The 15,884-nt window shown below is 49.1% G+C and overlaps 1 protein-coding gene across 6 annotated transcripts in view; it reads left to right on the forward strand.

Moving 5' to 3' along the window:
- The window catches only part of cacna1ia (calcium voltage-gated channel subunit alpha1 Ia), an 84,341-nt gene extending 69,910 nt beyond the window's left edge, over window positions 1–14,431 (forward strand). The window contains exons 31-35 of one of the 6 annotated variants that reach the window (XM_076023998.1): window positions 3,152–3,301; window positions 9,228–9,362; window positions 11,127–11,346; window positions 11,690–11,835; window positions 12,626–14,431. In XM_076023998.1, coding sequence (XP_075880113.1) covers window positions 3,152–3,301; window positions 9,228–9,362; window positions 11,127–11,346; window positions 11,690–11,835; window positions 12,626–13,354 — 1,380 coding nt within the window. In that variant the 3' untranslated portion in view covers window positions 13,355–14,431. Of the gene's footprint in view, window positions 1–3,151; window positions 3,302–9,224; window positions 9,363–11,126; window positions 11,347–11,689; window positions 11,836–12,625 lie in introns of all 6 variants that reach the window. The other 5 variants (XM_076023997.1, XM_076023999.1, XM_076024000.1 and 2 more) reach the window with 5 other exon arrangements.
- Window positions 14,432–15,884: the final 1,453 nt, after the last annotated feature.

The following is a 15,884-nucleotide window of genomic DNA, read 5'->3' on the forward strand; positions in this document are numbered from 1 at the left end:
ACTAATAAGCACCAGTGTAGAAGTGCTGTTGCTCTTGCCTGCGGTTTATCTGCAGCTGCCTACGAGACATGTTCCAATAGTTTTTGTTTTTTTTTTCTCCTGAAAATTACAGCTTTCTAAATCCCTCACCTCAGAATGTGTTTTCACGTGGATGAAAGCTAAGCTAAGCTTCTTTCTTTTTTTCTTTCTTTCTTTTTTCCAAATACCCACGTATGTGTGGACGAGGTCTCAGGGGAGAGACTTCCCCATCATGAGGAGGCTAATATTAGCGCCAATCGCTCATGGCCAGGTACAACTAAAGATGACTCACGCTGCCTTCGCAGTGCTATAGTTGGTTGCGAGGAGCCATTTTTAGCCCGGTGTTGGCTGACAGAGGAACTTAATTCAGACGAGGGAAAGAAGAAGAAAAAAAAAAAAAAAAAGCAGCACCGGCAACGTCCTCCCCCTCTCGCTTTATCTTCATCTCACCGTCTCTCATTCTCAGTCTCCGAGGTGACGCAATAAGGAAGCTGGCAGAGCGATTGCAGTTTATTCACTGCGCGGATCAGGACCTGCTTGTGTGTGCGTGATTCTATTCAACCCGTTCAGTTCGAGCTTTGTTTACCCACTTATTAAAATCTCTCCTTGAAAAAACGCTCATCATTTCCTCTTTAAAACTCGCTTAAAGGAATAATAACAGTTGATTGAATCATACCATCAACCATCATTGCGGTGCCTCTCGTTACCTCGGAAGTTTTATTTTTGTTCCTGCTGTAATCCGGGTTAAAGCAACGGGGACCCAGTTGGACTCACATGCGAGCGTTCGGACAAACAACAGTGCTCAGATTAGTGGATCAGCTCGGCTGCCGGTTCCTGCCGACGCGGAGCAACCCAGTACTCGGTCGGAGGTGCGGGGAGGCAGGGGGGAACCCGCCCAATTGTAATACACGGCTGTGATTGGCTGGGATGGCCTCACTCCTGGAAACGACGGCGTATTAGGACGGATTCATCGCCAGGAACATTCGGCAAAATATAAGTGATTGGCAAAGTGAGTCACCGCTCCGGGTTGAAGGCGGCGGCTGCCATATTGAAATTCTTTCCATTCGGCTCTTTAACCTTCCAACCTGGAATTTCGAGTCCAGAGCTTCTCGCGGAATTCACCGCCGCTCCGCACGTCGAAACGCAATGCCAGGCTTTTAGCTTAAACCACAATGCGTGAAGAATCGATGACGCCGCCGCCTGTGCATTCCACCGCGCAACCTCCCTCCAAAATATGATGGAAAAAAAAAAATACCCACTCCTTCTGGGCTCAGAGCCGAAGCGCGAATGATGTACGGCGCGGGGACTGGAGGGGACGCTGTCGGGTGGGGGGGGGCGGGCTGGCTGGCGAGGGGCTCAGCGAGAGTGGGGGAGATAATAGCTGAGCCGGTGACGGTCAGATAGACACAGTAATTAATTTCAGCTCCCTCTACTCTCTGCCCGCCGTCTATATTCCCCACAGACCGGCCCTATTGTTGCCCGCTAATACAGTTATTAATCGAGGCCGGCATGTAGGCCACCGCAGTCAATCAAACATTATTTTTATATCAAACGCCCCGCCTACCCTCACCCGACTATCTTGGGACGGTGTTTGCGTGCCTCGTGTGTGTGTGTGTGTGTGTGTGTGTGTGTGTGTGTGTGTGTGTGTGTGTGTGTGTGTGTGTGATAGAGAGGGCGAGCTGTGTTTATATATAAATCTGTACTGCTCTACGGAGCGATCTGGCAGCGTTCCCCGCGCAAATACTTTGTCTTGGCGCCGTCAAGGCAGCGCCGTTTCATCAAGCCGCCGTGATTCGGGTGTATTTATTTTTTTCGTCGTTTTTTTTTTTTTTTTTTTTTTTTCTACAGCCGGGGAGTTACAGTAGCATGTTTCTGGAAACATTCGCCCCCGCGTTTGCGCAAAACGCAAGCAGGGTGGCTTGATTGATTGTAATATAACAGTGTGAGTCACAAATGTGTGTTTGCATAACAGGATCTAAGTATAGCCCCGCAAGCGGCGCTGAAATGTGCCGCGAGGAAAAATAAAAGCCGAAAAAACCGAGAGAAAAGGCGGGATTGAAGAGGAGTGACCCTGATTCGCCGCCTCTCTTGGCACATTTCTGCTGATGTAATATACAGCATTTCTCATTCTTCTTCTTCTTCGGCTGTTGTGAATGTGCTGCAGGCGCCAAATGCGTCCGATTTGCCTCAAAACGCGGCTCCCTGCCAAGGATTGCAGAAATACATACATTCAACCAGTGGTTCCCATTTGCGCCAGCCTGCACCGTCTTCGCGCGATGCCAACCAGCCAATGACATAGAAGCATGGAGGGAATCTGTAGAGGAAAAATAACGCTGGAAAAAGAATGTAAAATATATATATTTATATGGCTAAGTCACTTTAAAACCTAATAAAACCCGGACAGCAAGCCAGCGCTTAAAATCTTAAACTGTTTCAACAAGGTATTGAACGGCCCTAATTGAGGTGATATATCAAATGTAATTGCGGCGCTCTCGGTGCTTAAAGGCTTTGATAGTAAAAAATGATGTGTAACTTGGTTAATTAGGGTTCGGAGTCACATTATCCTGGAGATTTTCTCCTCGCGGGGAGACGCTTCCGAGCCCCGAAAGGCGGACAGAGCGAGAGAGAGCGAGAGAGAGAGAGGGCGGGAGGGCGAGCAAGAGGAGGCTTCTGTTTTTTTTTTTTTATTTGTCCACGCCGGACGCTAATTCCACCCTGAAGTGGATGCGTGTGTAAATTTTTGAGAAAACGAGGCTGCAGCTGAGTGCGTGTTTCAGTCCGTGTGTGTGCGAGAGAGAGAGAGAGAGAGAGAGAGAAAGAGAGAGAGAGATATAGAAGTGTAACTTGACTGTGTGCAACGCACTCTTTCGCAGTTGATAACCCTCCCGTTGGTGTATGCGTTTCCCTGCGTGTTCTCTGTCCTCGCATGTCCGCACGTGCACATTGTTTTGTTTCTGTTGTTGGTTTTTGTTTTTTTTTGTTTCCTTTTGTTACTTTTTGGTTTCTTTTGGGCGCCTGCGTTGCAATTCTGCTCTGCCGGCCTGCGTCCCTTGTGCGTGCGTGTGTGTGTGTGTGTGTGTGCGTACGCGTATGCGTTTGTGTCCCGTGTGCGTACGTGTGTATGTGATTCCAGGAGAGCCAGTGGCTGGACAGTGTGTCTCTCCTCATCAAGGACACGCTGGAGGGGGAGATGCTGATGATCGACAACCTCTCCGGCTCGGTCTTCCACCACTACTCCTCCCCTCCGCCCCTCTGCAGAGACTGCAAGGGCCACCCGCCCGAGGTACCCACACCCACCCTCCCCCACCCCACCACCACCACCGTTCTCGGCACACGCCACACCATGCGCACGCACAGGCAGCACAACCACCCGTAGAGGCGCGGGACGGGGTCGCGACCCCGCATTGCTCTCCAAGGGACGGAACGGCATCGTTAGCGTCTAATGCACGATCATGCTGACAAAGTGGACGTGCGATGGTCTCAAACAACGGTGGGGGGGGGCTTCTGGGTGGAGATTTATTTATTGTTCCTGACGAAGGAGGTGGGGACTGCAAAGATTACCCAGCGTGCAGTGCAAATCTGGTAGTAGAGTCAAGAGGATGTAGATAGATAGATAGATAGATAGATAGATAGATAATAGAGCTGCAGCTATCAATTATTTTAGTCATGGATTAATCCAGTGGTTTTCAAGGTGGAGAAAATGAGAAAAAAATGCAAATAAATAAATGTTAAAAAAAACTAAAAAACATTGAGAATAATTTAATAGTGTTAAAACATGTTAGTTGATAATATTCTTATTCTAAACAAATGTAGCAATTTTTGAATAGCTAATAAAAGTAAGAAAAAACTTCCTAAAAGTTGGTGTTTCTTTGAATATTATGTAGTATTGCCTTTTGGCTTATGAAGGGGGTCCCCCCCCCACCCGGAGAAGGCAATGCTATTTTGGGGGCCAATGGCTTGGAAAAGTTTGAGAACCCCTGGATTAATCTATCAATTAATCTATCGATTAATCAAACGATTATTTGCTTAAGGGGGAGGAAAAAAATGATAAAGTTGTGAAAAAGACCTTTCTGACAAGGTACAACCACAAAACGTGTTAAAGTAAAAGCACACATAAAAAATAGATATCCTTCCTGGCATCATGTGCGATGCGATTAATCGATTAATGGTTTCAGACGTCCATCACAGCTGGTCACTTTGTGCGAAGTCCCAACTCAATGTTGGGCCAAGCACTCAAGCAAGTTCTGAGAGATTCTGATGCCGTTGCGTCCCTCTGAGTCGGCCTCTGGTTTAAACTTCCCAACGGAACCTCAGGCATCGTTTTCCCGTCCGCGCCGTCGTCTCCGCACGGCTGTAGACCAACCAGCGCCATCAGTCGGAACCTGCTCACCGGGCTCCAGCCTCCAGGCTCTTATCCATCACACGCTGCCACAGCACTCCCGACTCACAGCAGTAAATCTTTTTTTCTTCTCCGAGGCGGGGGGGTGGGGTGGGGGGGAGAAAAAAACCCGTCAATTTTTACTAATTGAGCAAGCATGTTGCTGTCTGTCACTTTTACGACCCTTTTAAGCAAAGCCCGGCCACAAATCTTGTGATATTGACAAAAAGAAATTGGATTACAGAAAGTCAGGGGGTCGGTGTTCGGACTCCGTCGCTGCAGTTCGCCGGCGTAAAAACCGGCTGCGTAAATCTGTGTTTTGAAAAGCGGCGTGATTGATTTGATCAAGGGCAGCGTCCCACCGCGGCCCCGCTCGGCGCTCGCCTCAAAACGGGCCCCGAGTGAAGCCCCAACTCGTTACCGTGTGAGGCTGAGAGGAGGGAAGAGATCAGGAGCCCGGCTCTCTGAAATATTAATGCCGCCGCAGATTCGAGAGACCCGGATCATTACCGCTGCCGCTTGTTGACATTTAAAGGCGAATCAGATTCAATTTGAGAGTGAGGCATCTTAAAAAAAGAAAGAAAAAAAAAGCCAGGGGCAGGTTCATGGAGTGTGTGTGTGTGTGTGTGTGTGTGTGTGTGTGTGTGTGTGTGTGTGTGTGTGTGTGTGTGTGTGTGTGTGTGTGAGTGTGAGACTGTCCGGGTTGTTGTTTTACCTCTGAGCTCCAAGATGCCGGTGATAAAGTGTTTTTAAAGTGCTCAGAAATCGGAGCGGCTAGCGCGGTTGCTTGTTAAATTTATGTGCCAGAGAGAGGAAAAAAAGTGAATTTGTGCAAACTCTAATCTCCCTGGCACGCCCCAAACACGCAAAGTAGCAATCAATCGTTTTCCTGCCAGCTTTTAAATGTAGACACATGCTTAACTGGCGCTGAAATCAATGAATACAATCTCAAAAGAAAAAAAGATACAAATTAAAACACAAGATATATGTCAATTTGTAAATTCCGGCCCCAATTCATACAAATGAATAATTATTATTAAAAAAAAGACCAAGATGTTTTTTGTGTATTTTATATATATATTGTTTTTTAAGGATTCTGCTCTTCAGAATAAAATGACTGACTAGATGCTGAGGTGACAGTGATGTCATCACAATACATATTATTTACCTGGACTTCGTGGTGACTCTGGCCAGAGGAACAGTGTTTAGTGCAAAGCACCTGCAATGGCCAACTTGGAGGAGACAATGGAATGAGAACTCCATTGTCATGGATTTTCTTTGTTTATTTATGTAAAATCTACACACTCATATAAAAAATATTTGTCGGCAGCCACATGAGTCCTCTGGCAGCATTTACGGAGCTAATGCGAAGCATTCACAAACAGTCGTGGGATTTTTTTACAGACAGACAGCAACACCTGCAAATCGCCGGGCTTCATTTTTCACACCGGGCGGCTTCGACGGGACGTTTCGCGGCAGGTCCCCCGCTCTGCCGAGCGCCGTCTCCGGGAAATTCAGCCAGCTTTTAATTAAACGCCGTATCAACAACCAAAAAAAAAAAAAAAAAAAGGTGATACCATCCTTCCGCTTTGTGCCCGAGAGCGAGTTAATGAGGCGATCGATGCATGGCTGCGACACAAAAGGAAGCCCCCGTCATCGCAACGCATGCGCACACCAACACTCTGAGTATTTATTTATTTATTTATTTATTTATTTATTTATTTATTTCACCCCCCCCGAGGGAGCCTCGCTTCCGGTCCTGTGCCGTGTTGTCCGTCACGGCGGTGGAGTGCAGCGGGTCAGCTCGGCGGGAGCGCTAACTGGGCTGCACGCCGTCCCACCTGTCCGCCCGTCCGTCCAGCTCGCGACCTGTCAAAGCCTCGGTCATGCCTGACCTCCTCGCCATCCATCCGTCCATCCCTCCGTCCGTCCGTCCGTCCGTCCGTCTGTCCTCTGCACCTCCCCCCTCACCGCCTCCACTGTATCTACTGTATCTCTGACTAACCTCGCCTCCGATTTCCATCCAAAACCTGCAACTTTTTGTTTTTAGAGTCGAATCGTTCTGTGCACGGTGTTGTCCTGTTTAAGTTGGTGAACAGCGGTGTGTGTGTGTGTGTGTGTGTGTGTGTGTGTGTGTGTGTGTGTGTGACAGGGGGGAGGGTTATTCACCAAGCAACTGCCTAACATGTTCCCAGGCACAGCTGGAAACCGACTGCAGTCGATTTAGCACGTCTACTGTGACCACAGCAATCTGGGGGACACGCCGTCATGCATGAGCTTTCCTGAAGGGGGCAACGTCATTAACGGGATCATCAGAGTCTCTCGAGGAGGGTTTTTTTTTTTTTTTTTTTTTTTGAAAGGCCCCCTGTGTTATGCCATATTCGCAGAGACCAACGGGGCTTTACCCTTGGTGAGAAAGAAGAAAGAGTCCATCCTTTCTTCGCTCTTGGATTCAACCCTTTGTGATGTCACAAAGGACGCCGATACATCACCGGTGTCCCATCCTGGTTGGCGATTTGCGCCTTTAGAAAGGGCTTTCGCACTGTGACACCTTCCTGTCTCATTTTAAACGCGTGGACGAGTCAGCAAAGCATCGGTTCAAGCCTGAATCCGAAAACCCCCAATGTTTGTTTTTTTTTTTTTAAAGCGGAGCTGCAAACAGAGGGCGTTTTCCTGGTGTTGTCCTCAGATTTGTAAGGTTTTTCTCCGAGTCTCCGCCATTGTGCGGGAGAGCCGCTCTTCCATGAAAAGTCCAGGTCGGTATAATGTGGGGCCTTTTAAAAACTGGTGAGAAAAAAAAAGACACGACACTGAGACAAATGAGTGCGACCCCTCACAGTCTGGCCCGCTGAAACCAGGGCGCCATAGTCGTCCCAGTTACATCAGCGCAGGTCAACAGCAGTTCTCGCCCTCAACGGCACGCTCGCCTTCTTTTCTTCCCATCTGCGTCGATCATCCAGCGCCGCCGGCCGCCGGCCGCCGCCGTCATTCGAGCGCCCGCAGCTGCTCCTCCTCACCCGGCTCTCCCGTTTACCTTGAAACGCAGCCGTTCGTCAACTCTACCTTTATCTCTTTTTTTTTTTTTTTTTTTTTTGTCCTGGTACCCGGAGGCGCAGTGGAAGGCCGTGGTTACCGAGCAGCCGTGATGTGGGGATGTTTTCTTTTTTTAAATTATTTTTACTCGCCTCTGTGACGTGAAAGCCGGCTGCGATTGAGCGGTTAACGAGTTGCATCGCTCTGCTGCTGCTGCTGCTGCTGCTGCTGCTGCTGCTGCTGCATCGCCATCCCACCTCTCCGTCCATCCCTCCGTCTCTCCGTCCGTCCCTCGTCCGTCTCTCCGCCGCCCCCTAAAGGCATCGGCAGCTTATTGATGCATTATCGGCCTTAAATCGTTTCTTTAAACCTCATTGTCTTCCTCACCCAGGGGCTCCTGTTAATATACGGCCAAGGGCCGGGCTCACTCCATTGGCTTCTCTTTTTTTTTTTTTTTTTTTTTTTCCTTCTTCATCTCTTTATCTGAACCAGTTTGGTAAAGAAAAAAAAGAAAAAGAAAAAAACAGGAAAGAAAAAAATGCCTCGGGTCCTCTGGCTGTTTATTGCTCTCGTCTCTTTTAGGAAACAAGTGATTGAGTGCATCACAGCGCTCCCGCTCCCCCTCCCTCTCGCCCCCAACCCCTTCCCCCTCCCCCCAGGAAACCCTGACAGTTCCACTCCAGCTCCACTGTTTGCAGCCCGTTGTCAAAACGTTGAGCAAAAAGTGTTGCTGCCGAGGGGGAGGAGTGTCAGCCGAGAAGCCCGGGGCTCGCAGGGGACCAGCGCGGCTGTAATTCCAAACGGGCTCCGGCGCTCGGAGTCAGTTCGATGCAGCGGCAGACCTGGCGTTGAATAACTGTCGTCCTCTCCTCCCTTGTTTTCCCCCCTTGTCTTTTGCTGCTATATGTATATGACTGTGTGGTCACTATATGTTTGCTGTATTTACAGAGTCAGCCAAAATAATGTAAGCACACATCAGGAAAAGAAAAGCTTGCGTATATATTTAGTATATATAGTCACAAATTCGTTCAGACGTCATAAGATTAATAAAAGTTGCCTTTGGCCTCTATGATTACAAGAGGTGCTCAAAGGGGTGGCCATTGGCTGCCAGACATCTCTCTGTGTACGGCTAACTACTGCTTGGTCTAACGTTTATTACCTCAACACTTGTTGATTCTCCAGTCATGAGGCTGATGCCAGCTGTTGGGAAACCATTGTACAAGAGTTTACAGTGTTATCGTCACTTGATCAAACTTTGAAAGAGGTATCTATATGTATAGAAGTACTTATACAAATTGAATATTTATGCAAGTATTTATTTTCCTGATGTGTGTATACATTTTTATTTGGCTGACTCTGTATATATAAATATATCCGTATATATATGTGGTAAGTAACCTGCTCACTTGAAGGAGGTCTGGTGCTTCTGTGCCTTTACGAGGTCTTTGTCCAACCCGCTGATAGCGCAGCGCCGTCACTTTTTCCTACGAAAGTCTATCGCCCAACACTTTGCTGCAGACAAACCGCGTTTGCTCATCCCCCCTTCTGGCCTCCGAGCGCCACTTCGTCAACAGAAAAGATCCCAGAATCAACGTCGGCGATCCTCTGAAAGTGCACTTTGCGCGGCGAGGAGTCCAGATTTTTTTTTGCGCTGACGAGGGCGAACGCACCCCCCCCCCCCGCGTCCCCTTCTACCTCCCTCCTCTCCCTCCCTATACCCGCATCACCCTCCCCCTTCCTCCTCCTCCCCCCGTCACACTTGAGACGTGATTAAAACAAAGGGCCGTTTCTGCAGCAGATCAGGATGGCAGAGGTTGAGCAGGCGTCGCTGAAGTCGGAGCAACTTTCGGACAAGTCCTCGTCCCCCGCCCTGCCGGACGACCTCAGCCTGGACGAGCACACTGCGTTTCAGCTGCTCGCGCGAGACCACCAGGTGCGTACATGGGCAGAGGTGTGTGTGTGTGTTTTTAATTCTTTAAAAATGGAAAAACATTTTAAATTTCAACTTTTTTAAAGATTTTGTTGATGATACATATATATATATATATATATATATATGTATATATAGTATATATATATATATGTATATATATATGTATATATGTATATATATGTATATGTATATATGTATATATGTGTGTGTATATATATATATATATGTTTGCATACAACCATGTTATCACATCAGCTGTCAGTCAGCACATTGCACTCACTGACTGGTCCTGCAGTTCCGTGTCGCTCCGATGTCGGTCCCTGTCAGTCCCACTTGATGTCACGTCTCTCTCACGACGGCCACGATGTCGCCGTCCCACCGCGGCAATGAGGCGGCTGCTTTTGTTGACATCAATGTTCATTACCAGCAAATGCAAAAACGAAACTTTTTCTTTTTTTCTTTTTTTTACATCTCTGGTGGCTTTGAATTTTAGAAACTATCAGAGTAATTTGCCTTTTTCACTCAGGTATTTTGTCCTTCTTTGAGTTTAGGCCATCAATGATACTAGTAATAATATAAAAATACTCATTCATAAACATACAACAATGAACCTGAAGTGGACTTTGTGAAAACCGTATTTTAGCTCCCGGCTAAAAACAGGATGGTTTGCTGTAATTTGTAACTTTCAGTGTGCTCACTATTTTTTTTTTTTCACTTGCTTAATGAATTCCAAAAAAACAAATGACCGTACTAAAATATTAGCCACGGCTTGCTCCCCCAGAGGCTTCTCTATCTCCTCCACTCTGCCTATCAGTTGCTTCCATCTTGTCTTTGAAGAATCCGCATTCTTCATCCAACATGGACCTCCTCATGAATAAAACTGCCTCGTCCCCAGTCGCTCTCTCGGACGGCTCCCATGTCTCAATCTCCTCCACCCACTCGTCCCCTTTGACTCCGTCTTTCATGCCTCCCCTCGCTCATTCTTAACCCCCCCTGGTAATTGCACATCTCCCTGACAACTCCCTCAAGCCCCTCTATCGCCGTCCCTTATCGTCTGTCCTTTTCCCGGATATTCTCCTCCATAATGGGGTAAGTTCCCTGGTTCTGGAGAGCCGGGGTTGGGGCGAGCCGCCGAGCGTGGCTGTGAACCACTGCTCATTAGAAGAGGTGGAGGTCATAAAAAAATAATACATACAGAAGAAATCTTTGCCACGGAGCCAACGCATGTAATCGCCACTGCACAAAACCAAACAAACGATTCAAGAGCTTCCGAGGCTAACCGAGGAGCAGGAAGTAATTGCCCCGTGATGCTGTAGCCACTGCATGCATGCACACACATTTAAAATCTAACATTTAAAATAATAATTTGAATCTTAAAAAAAAGGCTCATACAACATGAAGATTCAGGGGTTTACAGAAAGACGAGCTGCTGATTTCCAGACTAGTCATAGCAAACAAAATATTTAGTGTGTCAGTGGATGTTCTGGATCGAAACCCCAGAATGCTTTGCTAACTTATATCAGCAAGATCTGATCTATTATTTCATTGTAAGTGTTTAAGACTTTCAAAATACTCATACAAAAGGGATTTTTAAGGTTGACTAAATATGCAGATGACATACTGTTTACCTGTGATGGTTCTTCTCTGAGTGCAGGATAAGCAGTACGACTGAGTAATCAAATTACTCTTTCAATCAGGTGAAGTTTACAGCTACCAGTTGTTGTTTTTTTTTTCATTGACATCAGGCCCTCTTCTCCTCCACAGGGAAGGTCCAGCAGCGACTCGCGCAGCTCCGACGAGGCTGGGGGCGAGGGCCTGAGCCTGAGTGGAGACCACCAGGTTCAGACCGTGGTCCAGGGCCAGGCGCAGGGGTCGGGCCGGCCCTGCCGAGCCCTCAGCCCCGGCGTCGAGATGGAGACGGCGCTGCAGGAGATGGAGATGCAAACGCATCAGCTGGACATGTGTTCACCTCGTTGCAGCCCCGGTGAGCCACGCAGCCCCACGCTGTTGGTTTAAAAAAAAAAAAATGCTAACAAATGCATATGCAAAATCTTCAAATCCTAATTCCTTAACTTTTCATGGCATGCATTAACTTGACATTCTTATGCAGCAGGAGTTTAAATATTGTTTTGTTTGTTTGGATTGTTGCCACATCATCAAAGAAAGCATCGGCATTGGAGCCAGGCTCCAATACATTATTAATATGTTAAATGCACCAGACATAAAAAGACTTTGCAAGAAATGTAAAGGAAACAAAAGGGGAGGGTAAAAGAATGAGCCTGTGACATTTATCTTCTTTTTCTCTCCGCTTTTCTTTTTTCCCGCAGAGTTCTTTCGACCGGCAGGAGCTGCGATCCCGGCGCCTCCCCGCAGCAGGAGCCTACGGTTGACACGGAGCCTGAGGCTGACCTCGCAAACATCCTGGGCTTCGCACCGCTCCCCCGCAGCCCACAGCAAGATGCTCAGCTCGCAGGTCCGTGAGAAGGAGGAGGCGTGGGAGGGAGGGAGGGAAGGAGGGAGGGAGTGAGGGAGGGAGAAGCAGTGGGAATTTTCTTCAAGAGGACTGTGCTAAGCTCGCTCGACGGTGGCACCGGCAGTGACAGCGGTTAGCGCCATAGCCTCACAAGCAATTAGGTTGCACCACCTCGTGGAGCTAGCGTGTCGCCCCGTGTGTTGCGTAGCTTCTCTCCAGGTGCCCCCAACTTCCTCCCGCTGTCCGAAGACGCCCACACGACTCTAATTGGCAACTCTAAATTGTCTGGAGGTGTAAATTGTTGTTTCTTTCTCCATGTGGCCCTCCAGTGAACTGACAACTTGAGTTGAGCCCAGTTGAGTGTAACTTCACCTTCAAGGATTCAAGGAACTTTACTGTCGTACCAGCTCACCTTTGCGGTTATAGTAGGAAACCAGTACTCAGGTCCAGTTTTAGAAGCCATAAATAAGTATAAAAATCAAGAGAACTTTTGAAGTCAAGTACTTAAATGCAAAGTTTAAACAACAAGAACAAAGATCCAAACCGTTAAGAAGCTGAAATTAGCTCTGGTAAATACTAAGTTGGCGTGTGATAGCAAAGAGGTAGTCTGTAACATTGCACCTATGGTAACTGAAATATTGCACCCTTTCTGTGTAATGTGCATAAAGTAGTTGTTAGAAGTGGGTGGGTTGGTGAAACACCCCCAGTGACGCTGCAGAATTATCTGTGACGGAAAGTTCCAAAAGTCCTTGACGAAAGCCTCCCCTCTGTCCCGCTGTCCTGTGCTCAGTATCCGTCCCACAGTGACTCGTCCCTGGCCACGGGCAGCTCCGAGGGCAGCCTCCAGACCACCCTGGAGGAGGGACTGAGCTTCAGCGTCTCTCCGCCGCAGAACATGGCGTTGCCACTGCAGACGCCAACCCTGCCGCTCCCAATCCCCCTTCAGCTGCCCGAAGACGCCACGGCCATCTCCTCGCTCGTCCAGACCCTGAGGCCGAGGCCCAGCCCTTCCTCGTCCTTGACCCTCCAGGCCACCAGGGGCCACCAGCGGAGCCAGAGCAGCGGCCGAGGCAGCACGAGCCCGGGCTACACCCGCGACGACTCCATCGACCCGTCGGACGAGGACCTGGGCATAGGCATCGGATCGTCCATCGGGGGTTGCGGCTCCAGCCAGGCGGGCAACAGCGAACACTTGTCCGAGACGCTGAGCAGTCTGTCGCTGACCTCGCTGCTGTCGCCCAGCTCCCTGGTGTGTCTGGGCGGGGCCGTGAAGAAGTGCAACAGCACGGGAAGCCTGGAACAAGGCGGGATGCTGCTGTCGACACGCGGAAGGGAGGGCCGGCGGGAGATCCTGGGCCTGAAACTGGGGGACCAGCAGGGCTTCTTGGCCAACCCTTGGACAGGCGCGCTCGCCGAGGCGAGACGAGGGGAGGCCGTGGGGGACATGGGAGACGGCGAGCAGGCCTGGGGGAAGAGCTCGAGTCAGACCACAGTGGGGCCTTGTCGGGAGAACAGATGAAACCCGCCGTTTGCTCTCGCTAACGTCTCGCTCCATGGTTTTTGGATCTGAACCCATCGCCGTTGCTCTCGGCCTCGGAGAGAGGCCCCGGATGACACACGATGTTCTTGTATCCCGAAAACCAAACTCTCATCGCGCCCCTCTTGCCCGACCCTTTTCTACGTGTTTGTGACAAGCTAACATACCATTTTTCTTTTCACGCTACCTAAACGGAGCTGCAGCCCTGGCTGCAGCCCGCTGTAAAGGAAGAGGCCTTGCACGGTTGAGGGCCGAGATCACAGGTCCGTAGACCCTCTCCTGGGGCTACCCACCTGGAACGGACCCCCTTCGGAATGGCTCCGTTCACACTGGAAGACCAGGAGATCGACTCATAGTCTTGCTGTAGCTCGACTCCCCCCTTCATACCACCTTGGTTTGGGATTACAAAGAGAGGAACCAAATCTATCCAACAACAACAACAACAACAGCGTTTTGAGAAAACCCAGGAAGTACAGTACAAAGGAGTTGAGAATTGCGTCACGGTGGACGGAAGTATGGAATTCGTTGTTGTCTCTCTCTCTCCCCCCCCCCCCCTCGGCTTGGCATGCGGAGAGCAGATCCAACGTCCATCTGCAGCAACAGGTTCTTTTTTCTCCGACTCTGTCTCAGAACCTTCTGCTGAGCTGAGAGTGGAATTTTCCGTTGGAGTAGAATTTAGAGGGTGTGCTTATAGTCTTAGCCTTGTTTGTTTTTTGTTTTTTTTTTCAGGGGAGGTTTTTCTGCCTGTGAGCACGCAGCCTCCAGATCTAAAAGGCATGAATTAAATTATTCTCATCACCTCGCAATACCTCCGTACTTTTTTGGGGGGGAAGGAGGGCGGGAAGAGGAAACTGGAGATTGGCGTTGACTGGTCAAACCTTTGTGCCTCTGCCCACTTGAACCCCTTTGAGTGGCAGCGGGATTATTGGAGGGATTGGTTGGGGGGGGGTCTGGGGGGGGGGGGTCGGAAGGAAGTGACAGATCACAGAGGCATGACTGTGCATGGAGTGATTCGTGAAAAATTGTTTCTTCTTTTTTTCTTTTTTTTTCTTTCTATACCCAAGCGTCTGGCGCTCGGTTGGAAGGTCGAAGAACCCGAGCGCCGCGGTGAGCTCGGCCCGGGTGGAGCTTTACAGAACCCCCTCGCGGTGACTGGTGCCGTGGGGTCGGGCCTTGCGCGCGTGCCCGAGTGCGTGTTTGCACCGAAACGTACAGTTCACCGCTAACTTAACAAAGACTTTTCAAGCACACCTCTCGTGACTCCGCTTGGGTCTGAGGACGCAGGGAAAAAGCGACTGGAGGGGAGTCGCAAGGGGACTTTGGCTGCATGACGGAATTGCATTTATTCATTCTTTCTTTTTTCTTTTTTTTTTTATATATATCTGTATAACAAAAAAAAAAAAAAAAAAAAAAGTGTCTCGAGATGTCAATGTTGGGTGATGACGATGTGATTTCTATTCCACTATTTTTGTAGAGAAGAGAATAGGCACGTGTAGGTGTTGCCATTCCGTCAGTCCTCGAACACACATCCGATCTCTTTGACCCGTCGTCTAGGACTTTTTTTTGTCTGCCAGTGGCTTCCAGTTTTCTAACATTTTGTAAAAGGTGTGGACAGTGTACAAAAACTATAAAGCAAAAAAGAAAAGACGGAAAAAAAAAAAAAAGAATTGACAAAACTTGCGTGCGCTGAAGTGGTTGTTCCCTCCGGCACACTCCTCTTTGGGAACACTGGTTTGCTCGTGGATTCCCCCCCCCCCCTTCTCTACTTCTTCTACTCTTCTTCTACTCCTCCTCCTCCACCTCCTTCTTCTTCCTCTTTTTCTTCTCCTTCTTTTTCTCCATCCGACATTGGAGTCCCAGGGTGCATCCAGTCACGGGAACAGCCATATTCACTCAGCACACACGGATCATTGTAGCTCACACAGACCCCCCCACCCAGCGGGTGGGCTCGGGGGAGCGGCTGGACTCTCTTTGCTTTGTTTTTTTTTTTTTCTGGCTCCGATGCCAAAAGAACTTCAAGAAGCTTTAATTTGGGAGGTACGTCGACGGCGGACGCGTTCCGTCACCACGGTCCTGGGATGGCAATACCGCTCGCTTCTCTTTTGATATGGCGCCCGCCTCTGATGCACTCATCCGCTCCACCTCTCCACACACACACACACACACACACACACACACACAGTATGTTGTAGCAATGCTTTCTTATGCGCCAGAAGCTGCCAGTGTACGACGATCTTTTAATGCAAAGTCATTCTGCTGCCGGTTGATTCGCTAATCCACCCCCACACCCCCTCACCCGACAAACCCCCCCCCCCAACACAGAGACGTTCGCCATTGAGCCTCTTCTTTTCAGAGGGTCGACTGTTGTATCTCCTGCTGTCCATGGTCATGTCCTCACTTTTATCTGGATTTTGAAGGTTCCCGCCCCCCCCTACACACACACACCCACCCAACCCCCCTCTCTCCCCCCCCCCCCCCAGAATCATGCAAAAGTCACGTTATTGACTATGTG

The sequence above is a fragment of the Nelusetta ayraudi genome, unplaced genomic scaffold, assembly GCF_046127955.1.
Source record: "Nelusetta ayraudi isolate G7.1 ecotype Tasmania unplaced genomic scaffold, CSIRO-AGI_Nayr_v1 ptg000016l, whole genome shotgun sequence".
In the NCBI taxonomy this organism is placed as follows: domain Eukaryota; kingdom Metazoa; phylum Chordata; class Actinopteri; order Tetraodontiformes; family Monacanthidae; genus Nelusetta; species Nelusetta ayraudi.